At 40.0% G+C, this 23,638-nt stretch overlaps 1 protein-coding gene across 5 annotated transcripts in view; it reads right to left on the reverse strand.

Annotated features, from left to right (window-relative positions):
- The window catches only part of RBM12 (RNA binding motif protein 12), a 62,490-nt gene extending 40,193 nt beyond the window's left edge, over positions 1-22,297 (reverse strand). Inside the window, exons 1-3 of one of the 5 annotated variants that reach the window (XM_066625844.1) lie at positions 22,165-22,297; positions 18,071-18,157; positions 10,350-13,004 (exon numbers count right to left, since the gene is read on the reverse strand). In XM_066625844.1, coding sequence (XP_066481941.1) covers positions 10,350-12,983 — 2,634 coding nt within the window. In that variant the 5' untranslated portion in view covers positions 12,984-13,004; positions 18,071-18,157; positions 22,165-22,297. Of the gene's footprint in view, positions 1-8,718; positions 13,005-18,070; positions 18,158-22,164 lie in introns of those variants that run through there. The other 4 variants (XM_066625840.1, XM_066625841.1, XM_066625842.1 and 1 more) reach the window with 4 other exon arrangements.
- Between the last annotated feature and the right edge of the window lie 1,341 nt (positions 22,298-23,638).

A 23,638-nucleotide genomic window follows, 5' to 3' on the forward strand; every position in this document is an offset into this window, starting at 1 on the left:
GAAGATGGCCGTTTATATTGAAATTGTAACAATAAAATAAAAACAGTCAGCAATAGTGTTAGGCTGCCAACAGTTTCCATTAGGAGAATGCTCTTGCTTTGCACTGTTTGTTTCCTAGAGGAAGGATATCATGAAAAACAGGCCAAACATACATGTTGGGCAAGTCTTGCAACATGTAGCCATATCTGCCTCCTCTGGAGAAAACAATGTGGGTGCTATACAACTTTATTTCTACTGTGCAGCACACTTTGCTCAAAAGGGAGCAATTCTTGCCACTACTGCATTTAAATTTTGTGTTACATACTCTGCAGCTAAGATGTACACTTGCTCTAGAATAAAAAACAGTACAACTGATAGCAAGACTTGATCCCCTTATTTCTTTTACCTACTCATGAAGTAAAGAATAAAATAGTCTTCAACTCCTCTTTCTGGCACAGAATTATAGGATATCATGCATTCCAAAGGGAAAGAATTCATGAAGCACAATTCACAATGGGACTAATTACATACTATGAGGTGCAAGAGTGAAATGCACAATTGGTGCAATCTTGCAATTTAAGCAGCTTTTGTGTGGGACATGCTGAATGTATGCTATATTGCAAACACTACCAATGGGAGGATAGAATCAAAAGCCTATTCTTCATGCTGTATAGGGAAGGGCAAGTAATGCATGCCTTGAAGTTGAGAAACTCAAAATGCATTTTTCCCACAAATGTCTTTCCCCATCAAATGCTCTCATAATAATGCAACACTTATTTTAAAAGTTCTTCTCTATTTTTTTACATTTGTCATTGAAAGAATCAGCGGTGACATGTAAATTGACACTACAGGTTGAGCCTCATTCATGTGGGTCCCATTTGTGGTTGGCAAAAAAAAAAGTTTCTTTGCTCCAGTGATTTAAAAACAGCCTTGCTGACCTTTGTGATGTTAAGATAGTCATTAAGATGACAATCCAACAATCAGTCCTCCTCCAAGCGCTTATAAAGGTGCTTCACTCAGCCCCTCCCTTCACCAATGCAAAGTGATCACCTTTCTTTCACATGCTCAGGGGAAAGGGAGGGGTTGCCTGGAGAGAGAAGGACTGATGGATTGTCAGCCAGCTGCCCTCTCTCTCTCTCTCATTAACGAGGCTATTGTTAAAGGACTTTGAAGGAGGAGCCTATTGTAAAGGATCGGTTTTTTAAACTGATTTTAAAGGGGTGCATTTTTCCCCTTCTCCAGGGATCAGCACATTCCTTCTCATTTGCAGTGGCCATTCGTGTTGAGTCAAATCTGTGTCTAAAAAATCCGTGTATAAATAGGCTGGACCTGTACTTTCTAAATATGTTCAATATAATTTTCTTGAGGCAAAATATTTAAAGCAGGAACCACTTTGCATGTCACATTTTGATGCATATCTGACAGTTTACATGCAAATCTAGAAGTGTATGCTGCTTTCAGTGTAGGTATGTTAGGATACACAGCTTGCTGCCACAACACACACAAAGCAACTCCGACAGTCATCTTTTAGCCTTGCAAAGTACAGAGAAGTTACCACTCAAGTTAATGCGAACCAGGCAACATTGAGACTCAAAGGTACTGCAGAAACCAACAAGCCATTAAAGATGCACTTTCAGTGTCTCAGTGAAATCTTCAGTTTCCATTTGTGAAGAGAAGACTTAATCAGCATATCCTCGTCTCTTAAGTTGTGGAGAAAATAAATTGCTGCTCAGCTTAGATCCATATTTGACTCTTTGGAAGTCCAGAGATTTTTGCCAACCAGCAACAAAGGAGCCAGGAACCAATGTAATTTATTCAGCATTTTTTGCACAATTTCTCCATGTTTGCTTCATTCTTTAGCAAAATTTTATTTTCAGCATCACTGCTATATTTTCAATACAACAAGTCATTTTAGTGCAAGGACAGACCTCTTTAATGGTCTAAACTAAAAGTGTTCTTAAACACATTTAATTTTTGTTCAAAAGAATATCATAACACTAACAGCCATCACTTGACCAACAAGCACTCTTAGTCAAACTTTTCAAGGACCAGTTATAGGCTTAGGTGCAGAAAAGCATTTCTCTGCAAGGGGGGGGGGTAATAAATTTTGCAGTCCAGCAACAGCCTATCACATGGATCAAGAGACTTGAGCGAGCAGGGAAAGAAGCAGAAAAACCCATTTGAGCAGAAGCAACATTGGCTTGCATCAGGGAAGCATATACACTATTGCCAGCCTGTCATCAACTCAAAGGGTCACCATGCAGATTCCATCATTTCCTCATCAAAAAGGTCAATTGCTTAGATCAGAAACACTCTCCTTGAATTTGTTTAATTGTTGCCATATCCCTTTAAACAGGTATTTTTGAGGGAGCTATAATTTATATAGCATTCAATTCTTTATTTCAGTCAGCCTTATGATTATCCCAACAGCACTTTCAGAGGTTGAATTAACTAAGGAGACAACTCTCTGGCTGGGCTAGTAACTTGAGCATGCAACACTATACTGGTCCAGGAACACTCAATACTATTGCACTGTTGGAGGTAAGAAGGCATCAACCCAGTTACTGCCTAGATGGAAGACTACTGCAAAAAGCTGCCCTGATTTATCTAAAGAAGCTATAATAAATATTTCAAATTCACAGGAATCAGATGTACACAGCACTTGAATCAAAATTTTCCAAATTCCAAAGCACTAACAAAAACATTTTAGGAAACCAGGCAACTTTAGGCCTAGGATTCTTCAAGACCTGTACAAGATGACATTCAGTATGGGATTTCATTCCTAGATATAAGGAATTTTGACTATACACCAAACACTGAAGTAAAGCTTATACAACCATACACCTTTTCTTTAGTTTTGCACAACCTGAAGTTTCTATGAAGTTTAAAGGCAACAAGAGTGATTCAACAGCTGTGGGCAATGTGAAAAACCGGTGACTACATAGAAATTCCTGTGGCATCTCAAAAGGTTCCCTTTTTCAAGAAACATAGGGTTGTACTCTCACGCAAGGAGATTCCATTCATACGTAGAAGGACTCCTGTCCTGTTAATGGAACAAAAATTTGAGATGCAAGCAGCTGACTTTAGAATCAAATTAAGGTGGCTGGTTTTGCTCACGCACTGAAGTCTATTTCACACACTGAAGTCTATTAAGTGTGGACTGTTCAAAGTTGATGTAGCATCTGTTCTGGTTGTCTCCTCAGTTTTAAAAGGTTCAGCTGCACTGATGTAATATAAGAGAAAGGTTTATCATCCTTGTCACTGTGGGTGAAATGATCCAACAGCTTTTATTCAATTGTAAATTTTTATTCATTTAGAGTAAATGTTGTGATGCCCCAGCCTGAGAAGCCCTGCCTCTAGCCCCTTGAGGGGCAGGAATGGGAGCAAGGCAGCAGTGTTATTCCCAGGATCACGCTTCTGCCAGGGATGGGGGGGCGGGGGTTTCTACTTACCTACAGCCAGCTCCATCCTCAGGGAGAGGGTCTAGTGAGCCTGCTGACCCCTCTGCAGTGCTCCCCAAGCTTCCACACTTTGGTAAAAAGTAAAAACACCCACTTCCTATTTTCATCATGAAACTGGAAGTGGATGTTCCGAAGTTTGGAGGAATGAGGAGTGCTGCAGAGGGGTCAACAGGCTCTTCAAACCACACCCTAGGAGGCTGGAGCTGGCTGTAGGCAAGTAGAAAACCCCACCTTGTCCCTGGCAGCAGTGCAATCCTCTATATCGTATTGCTGCCTTCCCCCACCCCCGCAACAACTTACCTTGCTTCTCCCTGAAAGTTTGAGAACCGCTGGTCTAAGTGATAGAGGAATAGGCACTACATGAAAGCAAAACTTAGTCTATAGATCATGAACAAAAACATTTTATTAGAGAACAGACAACTGAAATGTGCCCAATTGCTAATTTACATACAGCCAATTACACAGCTCCACGTTCCACCTACCTTAAAGTGGTTAACATTCAAAGGGGTTAACCTCTGGGTTCTTTAGCTTAAATCCATCAGAACAATATTTTGGCAGGCCTGTGGCCAAAATAGTATGTTCTCCAATGAGAAGTCCAATAGGCAAAACAAAGCTTGTTCAGTAAACAAATGTTCCTGTGGGTTTTTTTTGTCATTTTTGGGCTATACAAATGTATTCTCTCCATCCATTTTGTATTATATAATGAAATCACCATTTCCTGTCCTTTTAAAATGTCCTGCTTCAAAGTCACATACCCAAACAGAATACTATACAGCTTTACTACAGAGAATGCAAGAGCATGCTGGGATGCTACAATCAAAAAAGCATGTTTGCCATAGAAGGCAATTTAAAATTAACATTGCTGTATTTGTGGGTCAGCTTTTACCAGTTTGATAACCTTTATAGGAGTCTATGTAGTTTCTCTTTATTTAGAGGACACCTAGCTAGCTGCCCTTGAATGTCATTACTTGGCAAATAATAACTTCAAGTCTACATAAGAGGATCACTAGTCAACACTTCGCCAGTCTAAAAGGCAAAGGAGCAAGTTTTGAAAGATCTTTTACATTCTAATAAACAGTTTTAGTGGGAGTTTTTAATCATCTGCTATATTAGACACAGTTGAAACTGAAGACCAATGCGTTTCAAAACCAAACCACCAACTGTGGGCCAAGCCACCCATGTCACTTTGGAACACTTACTATAATGACCAACTGAAGGAGTTCAACCAGAACAAGAGAACATTACTTCCAGAACATCTATTCCGAGGTAATTTATTCTTCAAGTCTCAATACTGTTGCTGGATTGATATAATGCCAGACTCAGAGTTCAAAGTCCCACTCAGCCATGAAGCTTCCTAGAATGCCCACCCTCTCAGCATAACCACAGCGACTCTCTCAGTCTAACTAACCATACAAGGGTAACTGAGATGATTTAACGTTTTATGTTCCATGCAGAATGCCACACACTCTTTGGATACAAAGCAGTCGATAACAAGCTACAACTATGTATGTACAACTACAACTATGGGCAAATGCACTCAAATCTACATTCCTGACAACTTTTGTTTTCACTCCAACCTGCAATTCACAAAAGTCTTATGAGTACAGAGATATGCTTGGAAATGTAACTGAAACCAGAGTGATTGCTTAAATTAGATGTTCATTTGGTCAACATGGACTTCCACAACTGGCGTAGCTCTGTCCTTCACCATGATTAGCAGAAGTACACAAAATGAGAGGTTATGCAAATCTGTAGTTTATATAGGTCATAAGAAGAGCCCTGCTGGATCAGGCCGAAGGACCATCTAGTCCAGCTTTCAGCATCTAACAGTGGCCCAACAAATGCTTCAGGGAGCACACAAGAGGACAAGACACAACCTGCATCCTGGTGCCCTCCCCTGCATATGGCAATCTGAGGTAGCCTACCTCCAAAACCAGGAGTGTGCACATACCTACCATGATTTGTAACCTGTGATAAACTTTTCCTCCAGAAATTTGACCGATTCCCTCTTAAAGGCAAGATGCCATCACTACTTCCTGTTGCAAGGAGTTCCACAGACTAATTACATGCTGAGTAAAGAAATATTTTCATTAGTCTGCCCTAACTCTCCCAACACTCAATTTTAGTGGATGACCGTCACAGTACTCTGTTGCAGAATTTGACTCCCTTTGTGCATTCCTTTTGAAAAGCACATGTCACAGATTTTTCCCATATAGGAAAATCATGATAAATGGCACAGTAAAGTCAAATCCCCACAAAGTTTGATCACAATTTCAGGCATCTGGCAGCACACCTATTTAGGACTGAGCTCTTCATTGTGTAGTGCCAAGGTTGAGCTCTAGCTGACACAGGTTAACAGCAAATTGCTTAATGCTGCTCATCTGCAACCAGTTTATCTGCAGGGCTGCTTTCAGGCAGGAAAAGCTGTAGGCCCAAACTCAACATACATCACCATCAAATGGCATTCCAATGAGTTGTTGCTACACATGCCACACCCTACAAAAAAAACTTCTGCTTGTAGTGTTGTCTGGGTCCCTACTTGACATAATAGGAGCTGAACTGGATCCCAGAAATTTTCCATTTGTCATCTCTATGTACTGAACTCTAGTTATTGCATAAATCACATAACTGTATATTACTAAAGGTAATAAGAAAACAAAGTATCAAAAATTAAAGTGTCAACAATGTCTCTGTCAAGATATCTGAACTCAACTGGCATTCTATAAGTTTTCTATGATCATTCAAATTTTTTTTTCCTATCTTGTTCTGACACAATATTTTTATATATGCACAAGACAGCAAGCATTCTCAGATTCAAGTTTTGCAGAGGCAAAGTTCACAGTTCTTTAAATGCAATTTATAAGCTTCTCCACTTCATAATCTGTGACATTTTCCCGATTCACTCTAGTGTAGTTCTAAACTGAATTAATCAGCTTAATACTTTACTGTAAACATAATTCTCTAGCACAGGGGTGCCCAAACCCCGGCCCCGGGGCCACTTGCGGCCCTCGAGGTCTCTCAATGTGGCCCTCAGGGAGCCCCCAGTCTCCAATGAGTCTCTTGCCGTCCGGAGATTTGTTGGAGCCCGCACTGACCCGACACAACTGCTCTCAGTGTGAGGGCAACTGTTTGACCTCTTTCGTGAGCTGTGGGATGAGGGCTCCTTTCACTGCTTGTTGTTTCATGTCTGTGATGCAGTAGCAGCAGTAAAGGAAAGGCTGGCCTTGCTTTGTGCAAGGCCTTTTATAGGCCTTGAGCTATTGCAAGACCTTCATACATTCATATAAGTTCATCTTTAATATATTCATTTATATACTTATGTAAATTTATTCAAATTTTAAGTGTAAATTAATTTTTTCCCCCAGCCCCCAACACAGTGTCAGAGCGATGATGTGGCCCTCCTGCCAAAAACTTTGGACACCCCTGCTCTAGCACATAGCACTTCTTGCTCCAAAAATAAACTTCACTTGATCTTACTGCAGCCTTATAAGAATCTCAATTCAAGGCTAAGAAACTTATTTCCTTTAACAAGAAAAATTTCCGGTTAAGAAAACTTATTTCCAATCTAGAATGGTTGTGCCCCAATCTAACCTGATCATATTGTACAAAGGTATCTATGTGTACCTAGTTTACACCAAATGTGGGTGTACATTTCAACATCACAGATCTTGGCTGGATAAAGTGATAGCTTTATTTTCTCACACAGTACTTTATGTTGCCTGAAAACAGAAAGCCTGTGATTTCAATACCATAACAGCATCATCTTCTTGCAGAAATTCTAACAGCAAAATCCTATGTATACTCTGAGGTTTCTTTGTATTTAATGAAATTTATGTCAAGTGATGCACAAATTAGATTGCAGCCTCATAGCAGACTCCACTCCCGAACCCCGTATTGGGGATATATATTCCAAAGTCAGTTTAGTAATCTAACGGTCACATTTGGAAGCAAATAAAGTAGTTTTGAAGAGCAAACCTGCATTCAAAGGATTGCTTTAATCAACTCTGAATGTTACCAGGACATAGACACTGTAGTAAGGCACTCTCTCTTTAAGAAGGCCAAAGCAAGCACACCAACTTATGCTGGTGAAAGGTTTTTCATGCTAAAGATGCCACTTGGGTCTCCAATTCTAAAAGGTAATCCAACAGGATTATGAAAGACATGCTGCTTCAGTTTCCTCACCCTCCTATCTTCTAGCAAGTGTTAGATTGGTTTTCCTCCTAATAGAACTATTATGCAATTTATTGTGGCCATCAAGGAACTTGAATTAGGTAAGACTGCCCTACTGACTGCTCACTTACAGAATTTTCCAAGATAACATTTTTAATCTCAATAAGATATAAACAGGCTCCCAATTGTGTTTTGGCCTGTATAATATACAAACAAGTGTATAGATAGGATACGTAGGAAATGAATTTCCTAAATTTGCTTCTACATTGTATGAATATATGATGTGATTAAAACTGTGTAGTGAAATAAGCTCTTTGAATATTTCTTAATTCTACAATTTACCCAGAAAACAAATGTTCCATTAATATATAATACATACACACCCACCCACATCCTGGTCCATTAGGTTATTACTGAACCATGATAAACTGCTAATGTAAGCCATTTCTACCCAACGTTGCATATACGCAACAGGAATCAAATATGTACACCTGTGGGTTGGGCAGAAATTGGTTAATACCTTCTCACCATAAAACAGGTGCTTAAAAAAACACACACACACAATTCACAAGTGCACCATTTGTAAAGTGTTTAAATCCACTTAAACATATGCAATAAAAATCAGATGAAACTTCCAACAGAAACTGGATTAATGTGTATAAAAGGATGCTTCCCAATAGTGGCAGTACCGTCCAAAGTATTTACAGAATATGCCAACAGTTCGACCTCAGATACCAAGAAAAACGAAGTGCATAACACATTAAATAAAAACTAGAAGCCAGCAGTTCAAATGCATTTCACACCAAGAAAAGCAATGCTGGAAAGTTTTCAAAATTTAGATAGTTACTAAATTCTGCAGCCACATGCTATTTTCTTAATTCAACCATTTCTTCTAATAGATCATGATTTTATTCTTGCAGAAAATACTGTAAACAGAATCCAAATAAATGAAAATTTCCAACTATTTGATAGGGACCAGAACTTTAAAGTAAAAGCAGAAACTTCCATTTCCTAGTCAGGAAATTTCCCCCAAAAGGTATTTTTATTAGCCTGTCAACAAAAGACGTCTGCTGTTGAAACACACCAGACAATTAAAATAGATAGCATGAATATTCAGAAAGACAGTTTTATTAACAGGAGACTTAGTAATTTTAACAGCATAGTACAATCATGTCACTTTTCAGAAGCGCACCATCTTGGACCTGTCAAAACAGTTTCAAATTCATGAATTACAAGATCTGTAATGTAGCCACCTCTTCATTGCAATACCTTCACACAGTCCTTCAAAGCATTACTGTACTGCAAAATCCTCTCAGGATGTAGCATTCAACAGATTTTTTTTACATCTGTCTTACATACTGGATGAAATCAACTGTTGCCACTTGCATTTCTACATAAGGCCAGGTGTGTACTTCAAATATGTTTGGTCATACACAACTCAAATGGACACTTTCTTACAACTGAGAAATAGAATAGCTTATGAATTGTTTCCAATACAGTGATTTGCAGGGCATTTTTCCAGACTAGTTGAATCTGCATTTATGGTAATCTAATTGCGGACAGTCAAAATTCTATTTTTACTTTTCTATATTATTACATCTTCTCTTTCCTAAGAAAATGTTCTACTGACATAACAATTCTACACAGAGTTTGAGCAAAACAATGTAATCTACTAGAAAAATTTTAAGGAACTCAAGCTGCATTGGGAGAAGTTTTCAAAGCTTTAATTTCTTAAGTGATTCAGAACAATTCACAAGATTTCATGGAGTCATAGTAACACAAGTGATTGCTAACATTGACACTTCGCATGAACCCAGCCAGTCCTCTATGTTCACTTATTAAGCCAAGAGATTCCATAAGAGTGCGGTTCAAAGAGATACACAACATACACAATGTACAAAAACCAAGTAATGAGCATCCTATTCCAACTGTAACATACAGTCCTAACAAATCCATCTAAACAGTTATGTTTTCAAATCAAGACTCTGTATGGCACCTCCATGTATTCCATTTTAAGCATACAGTAAATATGCAGAATAAAACAAGGGTACCTGCACTTGTGGCAAAAGTCTTATCCTATACAATCAGTTGAAATAAGAACTAAAGTTATTCCACAAAAGAGCTGGAATTTTACAGATTGTTCTGTTCATATATAGAAAACTGCCTAAATGTTTCTCAATGTGCATAATTTCACTGTCCATACAACAAGAATCTTTGAAAAAAAATAAGATACATAAACCATCTGTGTTTACTCGAACTTTATTCAGTTGCAAAATTAGGAACTTAAAATGAAAAAATCTTTGACCTATATAAACAAAGCAAATTCAGTCAGCTTTTAACCAACTCTAGGAATAGCTACTATATTACAATGTCTTGCAAGAGCATCCGCTAAGAGATCACTAACTTCATCATGACTGTTTTCCTCATCCAAAGTTTCATAAAACCAAATCTAGACTCCTTGATAAATCTTAGGTGGCCAATTTAGCATTAGCTAAGTTTTCTATTCATGAGAATCCGTATTTTCCACCAATCTGTACTAGCAGAACAACTGCATATTTAGCTTTGCAGTGATTGTTCTGTACACAGTTAAACCAGTGTTCTCAATCTTGTCAAAACAAATTTCAAATTTAAACAATGTATAGGTTCTAACTTGAAACTACTATAAAACAGTCTGAATGCATTAATCACAGCACTAAAATCTACTCTACAAACATTTTATATGACCAGCTACCCTAGAACAAGTTTGACTTTTCTCGAGCCTATTGGCCTGTCATTTAAATCAACAACAGCTGCCATTGCTTCATCACGAGACTCAAATGCAACCATTGCTTCACCAGTGGGCATACCCTTCTCATTATATTTTAAGCATACTGAACCTGGAATTACCTGGTAACCGTAGAAGAAATCCAAAATTTCATCCACTGATACAGTAAAGGGCATATTTTGAACTTTAATGACAGTTGGCCCTGGCTTTCCAGAACCAGCACCAAACCCTGGTGGCCCAGTAATGTGCAAGCTACCAGGTCCAGGTCCAAACCCTGGAGGTCCACTTAGGTGTCCAAGGCCTCCAGCAAGACCTGGAGGTCCATTACCAAAGTTAGGAGGACCAGATAAACTACCAGGTCCATTTCCAAAGTTCTGGGGGCCCCCTCCAAAACCTGATGGCCCAGTTAAATTACCAGGCCCACCTCCAAAACCTGGAACATCAATTCCTGAACCAGGCAGGCCAGGCAAACCACCACTTCCAATAGAAGGCATTCCTGGTCTGGAATCACCAAAACCACCACCACCTATTCCTGGAGGTGGAAGAGGTGGACCAAATGCATTAACCCCACTGAAGTTACTAGGAAAATGAAAAGGAGGACCACTGTTTGCATCTTTTGAGCCACTACTTATGAATGAATGCTCATCCCCACCAGCATTCTGCACTACTGGCATTGCTGTACTCCCTTGTAATGGCATTTTCAACATTTTTTTCCCTTGGGAGGGAGGACTCCTCTCAATTTCTCTCATTTCTTCAAGGGAAATCACTCTTAACACAACATCTCTCCCATTCAGTTTCTTTCGATGTAAGCGCTCAGACTTACGAGCATCTTCTTCATTTTTGAACTGGACCAGCGCTTGCCCCAAGCCTTGCCCATTAGTATCAACAAGAATCTGTATAGAATTTTCTTCTATTGCCAGTCCCTCGAGAAATTGAAGGATTTCCATTTTGGTAATATTGTAGGGAATATTGGATATATGCGCACATAGCTTTGGAGGGCCAGTCTCCCCTTCTGTATTCAACATGATTTCTCGCTGGTCATAGTTAAAATTCTGCAGTCTTTTCCGAATCATTTCTATCTTTTCCAACATTGCTTTTTTAGTTATGGGATGAACTTGAATAAAACGATTTCCTATGTACTGCTTGTGATGGCACAAAGCTGCTTTGTAGTCAGTTTCATTTCTGAACTCAACAAAACCTTCACCAAGTGCTTTCCCATTGGGTCCATAAGCTATGTAAATACTGTCTTCTACAATATCTAGCTTTTTAAAGAAATCTATGACGTGCTTGTTCTCAGATTCAAAGGGAAGTCCTTTTAAATAAACACAGAAGCCCTGATCATGCGGAGATCTGGATCTTGACCTTTTCTGTCCATTAGGTGACTTGGACATAGCAAGAGCCTGAGGAGATGGATGGTTTTGTCCAGAAGGACCCATGGTTTGCTTGAACGTTATATGGCCTCCTGCAGACACCCATTGTCTCTCTGTTGCAGGACTAACTTCAACATAGCGCTGAATCATCAGCATTCTGTTTCGTTTCAAGGCTTCAAATGTATCTTGTGGAGAGCAAAACTTAACTAATCCATTTCCATTATTTCGTCCTACATGATCTTTCAGTATATGCACTGCATCCACACGGAGACCATGGAAGAAGTCTTTGACGTCAGATTCTGTTGCTGAAAACGGCATCCCATGGACACTGACATATAAATCATCTGGATTTATAGGAAGTGATTTCACACTACTTTGGGAACTGATCTGTATAGGATTTATGGGACTCATGAACATCGGATTCAAATTACTGCTCAAATTCATTGCTGTTCCAGACCCATTCATTCCAGCAGGCAAAGGTGCTACAGGTGGGGGATTCATGGGAGGCATTCCCGATAAAGGAGGCAGAGGTGTCATAGGTGGCACAGGAGGTACCGGAGGTATTGGGGGAACAGGAGGTACAGGAGGTAGTGTAGGTACAGGAGGTGGGACAGGTATAGGAGGAATTGAAGGCATTGGGGGCAATGATGGCAGAGATGGTATAGGAGGTATTGGTGGAGGTGGGACTGTGTTCATTGGTGATGCTGTACTAGGTACAGTGGAGCTAAATGTAGGACTTCCAAAGGTAGAACCAAGATTTGGAGGTGCAGTTCCCATACTAGCAGTGGAAAATGTTGGTATGTTTTTGTTGCTTTCATGAACTGAAGTAACTGTAGTTACTACACTAGGAGATGGACTGTTAAAGTTAGGTACTGTAGTAGGAAGAGTCACCCTGCTACTTATTCCAGAACTAGATGGTGGCCCAGACCTGCTAGCATTTGCTGGTGGTATATCTAGATTCGCAGTTTCAAAACGCCTGCGACTGAGTTCAATCATGTTTTGCATTTCAGTTTTGCTACTCAGCAACAGTGTTACTTTGGACCCTTTAATGGAACCACCTGTTCGCATCATACCAAGCCTTGCATCTTCATCAGTGGCAAAAACGATGAAAGCCTCACCCAGCTCACCCCCTACAATATGCACGCCCCCATCAGGAATGGTCAATCCAGAGAAGAAGTGGCGAATGTCCATAGTCCCCGCCACAATTGGGAGACCTTGTAAGCGGATGACCACAGCCATGCTGCGCTGAAACACATACACCTGCAGATGAGAAAAGGCAACGGCTAGGTCAGACTATTTACGATACCATATGCTTAACCTAGACACTACAATGATTAAATGCTCCAGAAGATCTTGAGTAAATTTAGTTTAGAATTCCTTATTCATGAAACATTTTATACAAAGAACATTTTAAAGGCACGATTGTGTCAAAGTTTCCCACTCAATTTTACAGCTAAGTCATTAGCAAGAAGCCAGTCAAGAAATGGTACAAAAATATGGCCAAGACAAATCCTTTAGGAGAAAACAGAGTCAGAGCTTCAGATATGCCAAACTTAATCCACTGCAGTATTTGCAGAAGCAAAAATTTCTGCAATTGAGTCCAGATTGGAAAAGTTATTTCTGATTCTTACAAACCAACATAAATTGTTTAGAAGTTCATGTCAAAATACCAGCTTCACACAGGACTGAACTAGATCAAGATTTCTAGGCATGAAGCACCAAATTTCTAGACAGGTACCTGGAATCTTTCCAGTGCTGCTCCTTGCTGCCATCCACTTAAAAACTATCCTCTGTAATTTACAGTTCAATTCAATTAATTCCTCATCCTAACTACTACAGCATTTGGCTTGGTGTTTGGATGACTCAAAATACTGCAGAAAATGTTTTAGGCATGCAGGAGCCAGCACTGTATCCAGTTATATCCAGGGTTAGTACTCGGCTATCTCTCTGATTCAGCTACACAAACTGTCACAACTTTGCCTATACTAAACAAAATACATTAAATTGTAGTGTTTAAAAAGTTCGGTTTACCTTCAAATACCAAACATAAATTAAAGAGAAAATACTCTTATGGTCAGTCATCAGTTGGTTACAAGAAACACAACTAGCTACACAAAAGAAAATAACTTGCTTTCTAAGTATCAGATTTGTTTTAAGTTTGGGTATATCTGAACTCCTGAGAAGAATCTTCCTAAACTCTATCTAAATATATTTAATTAAAATATCCTTATGGCTGCAGAGAACAGTTGTAGTTAAATGGGAGAGGGCATTTTTAAATTAAAAAAAGCAGCAAGTAATTGCATTAAAGATGAATATTCAGATATTTTCACATTAAAACATATTCCATCAGAGTCCTGAAAACAATTTTGGTTTAAAACTCTAAATATATTGTGCTGAATCCAAAGGGGCAGTGTTCAATGTTATTCACAGACTGTACACAACTTGTTTTAAAATTCACTGAATCTTTGAGTCATCAAATAGGTACTAAAGAGGCTGCAATGTGTTACTCAAGAGTACATGTGGGGGACATACAATGTCACTGTCTTTCTGAAACATCTTTCATGAAGCAGCCAGCATTACAAACACCACTATGCAGGAGAGTTTAGATGAGCACACTCAAGTTTTTTTCCTTCTATGAGCTGCAAGACTGTTCCTATAAGGAGCCAATCATTTTATTGGTTGCAATGGAAAGGAAGTTGTATATTCAAAAGCTCACTAATCTTTATGATGACATTTTATAAGATAAAAGTATGGGCACTTATGAGAAAAATGCATCTGTCAGGCTAGTACAAGAGTTGACCTAGCAAGATAAAAGAGTGCTACTCAGCATGCAATGAATGTTTACAGCAACTGCACAAAACTGCTACAGGGTGGTTTTATTAATTTCTGAACTCTGACATCTATTTTTGACAGATGTACATATGAAACCGATAATGGTGATGATGCTTTTTGCAGTATGTTGTGCCTGTGTTTTCCAAGATGCATGCTTATTGCCCTAACTTAAAGACAGAAGTTCAAAATTTGCAGTGGCACCTTTTGGATGACGTGAATGTTAATCAGGAAGAAAAATATTGCTGTGTGACTAATCAGCAAAGGATTTTTAAAAACATAAAACATCTAGTCTGGCTCTTAAGAGTAATTTGTCAGATGTTGTGTAATATTCCAATGCCAATACAGCTTATGTATATGTAACAGCAAGAACTCAAAACCAGTACAACATACTAATTAAAACTGGTTAAACATCTGAAAAATATTTGTAGCAAGTTCTAATAATTTAAGGTAACGAGTACTACACAATAGCTAAACATGAAATACACATTTTAGTTTGCAACTCTGTATAATGTTCAGATTAAATATGCTTTGGAGCTCATATGCAATCTAAGCAATCCTATGTGTGACTTGCTATACTACTGAACTATGTGCTTGCTATAGTACTAATAAATCAAAAGAACATATACTGGTGAATAGGGTACTTCCCACAGTAAGTTCAACAGGAATATTCAAGCTCAAGCTTCGTTTTGGCTGTAGATAGCAACAAACATCACTGTATTATTATTATTATTATTATTAACAGTATTTATATACTGCTTTTCAACGAAAAGTTCACAAAGCTGTTTAGAGAGAAAAATCAAATAACTAATGGCTCTCCAAGAACCATTTGCTTAACCTCTGTTGTAACTATACTTACAAGCTCTGTAGCAAAAGTCAAGTGACAGAACCCAAGTAGGTCTGCACATGGCTAAACAAGACCACTCCCCATGCTGAATCTCAACTGGTGTCTGATTTACAGCTAGTTAATCACTAGTAAACCATTTTTTTTGATAAAATTTTGAAAATGTACATAGCTATAAAATTTCACAGAATGAACAAAGGCTGCTAAAATGGGTATTTTTGAATCACACCACAGGACAAATAAGTACCCCAAATTTAATAACAATGTAAGGTGTTCAGTCTGAAACAGTGTGATAATTTGACATGGAATGACCAACATAAAAATCTGTACTGTATGGGACATAAGGTTAAATTCTCTCTCCACACAAACTAAAGTGAAGACCCTGTAACTTTTTTCTTTTAACAGAAAAAGTTTTCACTCATGTAAGTCCCCACATCACATCTAATTTGGCCCTCAGCAGAATATAGATGCTGTGGATAAAGAAAAGTCAACTGCAATTGTGTTAATGACTATAGATGACCAATAGAGCAGTGGTTCCCAAACTTTTTAGCATCAGGACCCACTTTTTAAAATGACACTATTATCAGGACCCACCTAAACAGATTTATAAGACTTTTTAGAAAGGAGCTCTAGAAAGATATTTTACAAAAAACTCAACGCATTTCTCATAATAAAGCAGCCCTAGTGAACTTTAATGGATGCTCTCTTTTCTTTCCCACATTTTATCTCCCTATATTTAAACGTGCTTACAAACTGCAGGAGCTTAGCTTCCTGCAAACCCCAGAAGCAGCGCTCTTTGCAGGGTAATTAGCAGCTGATTTCTGAATAGCTCAGGACTTGGAGCAATGAGTTATCTGATCTTGCCATTACCTATATTTACATTGGAAGCTCTGCTCAGACCTTTGTGAACCACCAAAAATCAGGTTGCAACTCACCAGTGGGTCTTCACCCACAGTTTGCTTTCCACCGCAATAGCTGTAAGGCAAGTTATAGGCTACCCAATATTAGGAAAGTTCAGTTGCCATCAATGAACCATTGCGCTAAATGTTCAAGCCGTATTTAAATCTTCCATTCAGATAATGAAGCATATCCTGTATTAAGCAACAAGCAGGTTTAAGACCCTACATAAAGCATAACCTGCCCTAGGCCTAAACTTACACTGATTTTGCAACAGTTTAGTATATAAATACAGGTATGCGCCACTTAATAAAGGGGTTGTGTTCTCCAATCCCCATTGTTATGCAGTTAGTGAACATTCAGCCCAATCTAATGGCTTTGTGTAAACCAACACTCCCTGCCAGACACTCACTGGCTACAATAGGCTACTGGAGATAGACTGTCTCTTCTTTGCATTAAGAGCCTCTCTGTTGTGTAAACACACTCTGCTGCAGGCTATGGGAGACCGCCTCTTTGTTGTGCTTTGGCAACTGTCATACACATGGCTTTGGCTCCTCAAGCGGCAGGTTAAGCAACACATGCCTGAAAATATATCACATGCACTACTTGCAGCAACATTTTAATCAGCACTGATTTTTTTTTTGCATTTCCATGTTACCTCTGGCCAAAGATGTGGTTTCAATCCAAAAATGCAATAACTCTGTGTGTACCCAGAACTTTCTCTGCAACCATAAGCAGTTTAAACAAAAATCAATCCAGACTACATGCTATTACCCCAAGACAGAGTGTTTTATGAACCATTTCCTCCTTTACGAACTTGCCCCAAACCCCAATATTGTCATTAGTGACCCTGATCCATGTTCTCCATGATAGGAAGTGCAGCAGATGGGCAAGAGGAGCAGAATTTTTTTGATTGTGGCATCAAGGCTTGGGAACACTGTCCCAAGGAAGGCTGAATTTGCTTTATGTTTATTTACAATCAGAGAAGCAATTAAGACTGTTTGATACTTTTCATTTAAAATTTTTATGTGCCACACTATACCTGTTTTAACTTGTTGTTTTTATAACAGGTTGTATATATTATTTTATATCGTTACTGACTCTTATTTTATTTTAAAATTGAAGACAGATGTTCAATAGTTTCCAGAAACAATTACATAAAAGACTAAGCAGCACAACCCTTCATAAAAACAACAGGCTGCTGATATAACAACCATATTATATTTCAAGAATGTTGAAGCCGAAATAATGCATAACACCCAATTCTGCACTCCTTGAAATGAAGTTTAGGGTCAAGATATATCTGCTAATTAATACCGACTTGTTAACAAAAAAGCATTTGGTAATCAGACAAAGCAAAAAGATATAACAAGCAATCAAAATACCAAATGCAAGGTAATAGGAAACTAGCTACCAAAACCATCTAGGGAGACTGAAATTTACCAAGCTCTATTGGAACACACGCTGTGTTCTCTCTCTCGTTTCATCTACATGGCTGCAGATACAGTTTTGATCATGCTTGCTGCAGACTGAACTCTTAACAATTTAAAATCACTAAAAATTCATCTTATAAACATTTCTGTGAACAGAATTCTTTTAATATACCCAACTAAAAAAGAAGAGACTGAAAATGAGCACTCCAGTGTTTCAGCAATTTAAACTTTTAGAACCAATCTGTAAGTTGGAAGCTAATTTCAAGAGTACTTTGAATTTGCCAAGCGTTTTCAATAAGTGAAATATCTTCAAAGTCTCTTACCTGCAAAGAGAGGTGTTTTTTTTTTCCTTAACAAGTGGAAGAAGCCAAGTCAATCCTGTGGGCAACCAATTAAAACCAACTTTTAGACTGCAACAGAGAATAAATGGAGGCAAAAATCAATGCAGGCAACACACAGCTAAATTTAGCAGTTCACAATGAACTGTATATTATGAAAGTTAAGGGTCAACACCATCATAAGGCACTTCAGCACATGGCAATCACAAATTTGGAGTGCGCATGAAATAGACACTAATCATATCTATCCACATTGTGATAAATGTACTTAATTTGCACCAGTTTAATTTTGATCATAATATACCTAATTAGGAGAATAAACGCAAACTAAAAGTTCAAAGACATACGTTAGACAACTTTAACCTCTCAGATTCACATTCTCTCTTCAAGTACACAATGTGTCAATACTGATTTCAGAAGTATAATACAATCAGAGCACGATACCATAGTCTTTCGAGACTGAAGGTTGCCTACTAAGTACAATCACTTTTACATAAAACACTAGGTGTTAATCGCTTTGAACTTTTCTAACGTTAGAAAACCTTAGAACACATTTTCACTCAGGACTTCTAAAAACAGACACAACATCCTTTCAAACCCCTGCCACAACTCCAAATACATTTCCTTCTATTTGCTTTACTCCAAGCACCTTGTCACTTTTTTTTTTTTTAATTTTTAGAGATGCACAAACCAAGTGCAACCCAAAACTGGTTTCAGACAGAACAACCTGACTCTCAAAACACTGCCCAACAGAAAATAGTACTACTTCATGATCATGGAGTATCCAACATTCAGAAAGCTTTACACATTAGTCCCTGTACACACACAATTTTTAAGTTACCTACTAATTCTGAAAGTACCTTTCCATGTAGAGATAGGAAACAAGATACAGAAGACTGAATTGAGTACAAGTTGAGCCATCCTGGTTGGCTTGACAGGCAGTGCTATGAATAGTTCATATGCAATTGTGCCTAAACAGGAATTTTAGAAGATAAGCTTTTTGTTGGCCACAGGAGATCAAAACAAAAGCTGTCAAAGCAGAAACCAAAAGCAATACCATGAGAATTTCCACACAGAATTTCAATTAAACAGTCACCTATGAAGCAAAAACTTGTGAATAGTAGAGAATTTACCAGAAAACCCAAGACAAGAACTCTTACTTGCTTTCCCAACTAGGCAGTTTCAAAAAACTATTTACATTTTTAGACAACCTTAACATTTGTCACTATTTGGCAGAAGGAGAATTTCACCAGGATCTCACATCTTTCACAATATTTTCAGTTAAATAAAACTGCTATCTGTGTGACTATTCTGATTCCTAATTCGCTTCTATGCAATATTTAAAAATTTGAAAAACGGACATTTCGCTGCAAGACACACAGTAACACTCAAAATGTTCTCCAAACTAGTCTCCTGTTGAGATTTTTACTGAACATGAAAACCTGTCAAGACATAGATTTTTCCCAATAGCTCCTTTTCCTGCAACTTATGCTACATGCATAGTTCCAAGTAAACATTTTAACCATTGTGCTTCAAGTCAAAACCATTTAAAAGAACATACAAATAAACACAGTGAGACATTTATGTCTCTTGCCTTAACCATTCCTATATTGTCAACTCAATGCTCTTTACCAGACAACTTCCAACATGTGGCATTCGGGTTCTGAAATATATACACCAGCGTCCAATGGAAAAATCTTATTTTTTATTCACAAGAGAAACAAACATTCTTACAAAGTAGCCTCATAATGCCAACCACTATCTTGGAAATTCCCCCCCCCCAATACAATAGTGTTACGGTTTCAGGGTTACTGTACTTATCTCATAGCAAGGGATGAAAAAATAGAATTAAAAAAAATTCACAACTGAAGAGTCAAATCTAATACCAAAGGCAAGTTTTCCTAACAAATTTCAAAAGAAAATATGTATTTCTACAAATTCTTGTACTGTATAAGTATTATATGCATATGTATCTGTATAAAAGTAATTCTACAGTCAATCTATAGTTCTTTTTTGCCTCCTTCCCAATTTTGCAAAAAAATATCAGATTCATAAAATTCTACTATTCAAAAATTTTATTCAATTCTATTATTCAAAAAGCAAATCTCTTTTGCACATGTTAACCTCTGAAGCAGAAAATAGAAAAGCCAGTAAAATACAGCACAAAGTAGCTCTATTTTACGTGGACAGCCTTCAGAACAAAATACAGAAATCTGTATACAACAGGCCTTCACCTCTCCACAACATTAAGATCTACGATGTTACGTAATCTGATAGGCATATGTTTCTAAAAGAGATGAAGCAAAACTTACCAATGCTTAAAGGAATGAGTATGAATTCCTAATGTTAATCAACAGCTAATTAAATGCAATTTGGTTCATAGTATGTCTACTCAGAACTAAGTCCCATTATAGTCAAGGGCGTTTACTCCCAGGTAAGTGTGGATAAAGCGTTTTAAAGTCAACTAAACAATGACACCAGATTTCAAATACTGCCATCACTTCGCGCCACAGATTCAGAACCTAATCCTATGCATGGTTTACTCAGAATCAAGTCCCACTGTAATCTAAAGAGCTTACTCCCAAGTTAAGTGTGGATAAAGCATTTTGAAGCCAACTAAACACTGACACCAGATTTCAAATATCACCATCACTTCACGCCACAGAATGAGTGCTTAATCCTATGCATAGCCTACTCAGAACCAAGTCCCATTGCAGTCCAGGGAGCTTACTCCCAAGTAAGTGTGGATAAAGCATTTTAAAGCCAACTAAACATCAACACCAGATTTCAAATATCACTTCACACCACTGATTTAAGAGTCCAATCCTATGCACAGCCTACTCAGAACCAAGTTCCACTGTAGTCAAGGGAGCTTACTCCCAAGTAAGTGTAATAAAGCATTTTAAAGCCAACTAAAAAGCATTTTAAGGCAACTAAACATGAATACCAGACTTCAAATATCACAATCACTTCATGTCATGAATCCAGAGCCCGATCCTATACATGTCTACTCCAAACCAAGTCCCACTGTAGTCAAGAGAACTTACTCTCAGGTAAGTGTGATAAAGCATTTTAAAGCCAACTAAAAAGCATTTTAAGGCAACTAAACATGAATACCAGACTTCAAATATCACAATCACTTCATGTCATGAATCCAGAGCCCGATCCTATACATGTCTACTCCAAACCAAGTCCCACTGTAGTCAAGAGAACTTACTCTCAGGTAAGTGTGATAAAGCATTTTAAAGCCAACTCAAAAGCATCTTAAGGCAACTAAACATGAACACCAGATTTCAAACCTCGCCATCACTTCATGCCATGGATTCAGAGCCCAATGTATATATGCCTACTCAGAAGCCCCACTGTAGTCAAGGGAACTTACTCCCAGGTAACTTACTCCCAGGTAAGTGTGGACAGGTCTGCAGTCTTAAGTGTTTGAACCTAGGAAGGAAAAACATCTCATACTAAACCTTGAGGGGGAAGGGGGAAAGGTAACAGTTGATGTAGCAACTGCAGGAGCCACAGCTTGGTTTACACTGAATTCGGCATCACTTCGGATCTGAGCAGGGGTGGAAGCGCTGCATGCACCGCAGGGGGTGCCACTGCCGGAGGAGACGCAGGCAGGCCAGCAGCCATGAGCAAGGAAGGCCATTTTGTTGGCAGTGGAGACACACGGCTGCCCTTCCCACCCCCGCCTCGCCTCGCCTGCCTGCCCCCCCACGAGGTGGCTTCCTCCCCAGGAGAGGCAGCACCGTCAGGGCCGGCCCTGGCGGGGAGGCTCGTGGGGAAGCCCAGGCGCCTCATACTCACCTCCCACCAAGAAGAGGGGCCGCAGGCCCGGCCAGAGGCAGCTGCTCACGGGCCCCGCCCAGCCAGCGACACTAAGCGGCTCCCGAACATTAAGTGCCTACAGAGGCCAGGCCGGACCGCACTCAGGCCCGCAGCCCCACGGCCCGTTCCCGCCCTCCCGCCTTTGTTCAGCCGCGCCGCGCAGCCAGTCAGGCCGGAGGAGCCCCCGGCCGGCCTCCCCCACTCCCCACGAGGCCCAGGTCCAGCCGGCGGCAGCGCCCGGTTCTTACCGAGGAGCCCTGTATGGAAAAAGAGAGGAGGAGGGTGGGGGGTTAGAGACAACACACGCGCCGCTCGGGCACCGCTCCCCACGCCCAGCCCAGCGCCACACACCGAGCAAGCGCCACAAAATGGCCGCCCGGCCGCGTCGCCTTCCAGGCCGTCCGCGAGAGGGGGAGGAGGGGGCGTGCCCTGCAGTGGGCGGGGCGGCTCCGTGCCTCGGGCTCCCCGCGTCTCATCCTGGCGGGGGAACTCCCTCGTCCCACCTGACGGGCACCGGGAAGGCTGCGCGCCTGGGCTCTTCCGTCTGGCGCCTGAGGGCGGCGTGACTGAGACACACAGAACGATGCAGGGAGTGCTCTTCTCCCTCTCACACCAGAACCAGGGGACACCCACGCACGTCTGTGGAACTCCTGGCCACAGGATATGGTGACAGAGTGGATAGGGGGATGTTCTTTTCCGCCTCTCACAGCACAACCGGAGACACCCACTCACATGGAGTGTCTGCAGAACTCCTTACCACAGGATAGGTGATAGAGTGCACAGGGAATGCTCTTTTCTCCCTCACACAACGCTAGAACCGGGGAAAGCCACTTACATTGAGTGCCTGTGGTACTCCTTGCCACAGGATATGGTGATATAGTGCATAGGAGGGTGTTCTTTTCCCTCTCACACAACACCAGAACCAGGGGGCACCCACTCACATTGAGTATTGGGACAGTTAGGACAGACAAAAGAAAATATTTCTTTACTCAGCATGTCATCAGTCTATGGAATTCCTTGCCACAGGATGTGGTGATGGCACCTGGCCTGGATGCCTTTAAAAGGGGCCTGGAGGAAGGTTACAAGCCATGAGGGTTATCTGCAACCTTCTGATTTTAGAAGTAGGTTACCTCAGAATGCCAGGTGCAAGGGAGGGTACCAGGATTCAGGTATCATGTTGCCCCGAGTGCTCCCCAAGGTGTCTAGTGGGCCACTGTGAGTTACTGGAAGATGGACTAGATGGGCCTTTGGCCTGATCCAGTGGGGCTCTTATGTTCTTGCTGACATAGAGGCTCACAGATTGGCAGTTGCTGCTGCTCACATATGCACTCGAGTACCAAAGCTTCCCTTTTCAGATGCCTGGAGGATTATCATCTTTGGTAGGTAGATAAGTCCAGGCCGGCTGGCAGGAAGAAGACATGCACACAACAGTTTCTGACAGGAAGACCAAAAAGCTGACCACAGCAAAGGGAGGCATGGTTGGAGGCAAAGCCTAAACGTTCACCGCCTCAGAACATTTCTCCCAAGCTGGAATGACTTTTGACAATACAAAATAACTTTTCTCTGTCTTTCCTTTTCCTTATGACACAGATCAGTGTTTCTCAACCAGTTGCACGGGTACCACTGATGGTCCTTGATATGGTGTCTGGTGCTACACGCAGAATCACCAGACACCTTCCTCCCAGCAGTGAGGCCAGCAACACAACACAGCAGTAGGATGTT

Source organism: Tiliqua scincoides, chromosome 4 (assembly GCF_035046505.1).
Source record: "Tiliqua scincoides isolate rTilSci1 chromosome 4, rTilSci1.hap2, whole genome shotgun sequence".
In the NCBI taxonomy this organism is placed as follows: Eukaryota; Metazoa; Chordata; class Lepidosauria; order Squamata; family Scincidae; genus Tiliqua; species Tiliqua scincoides.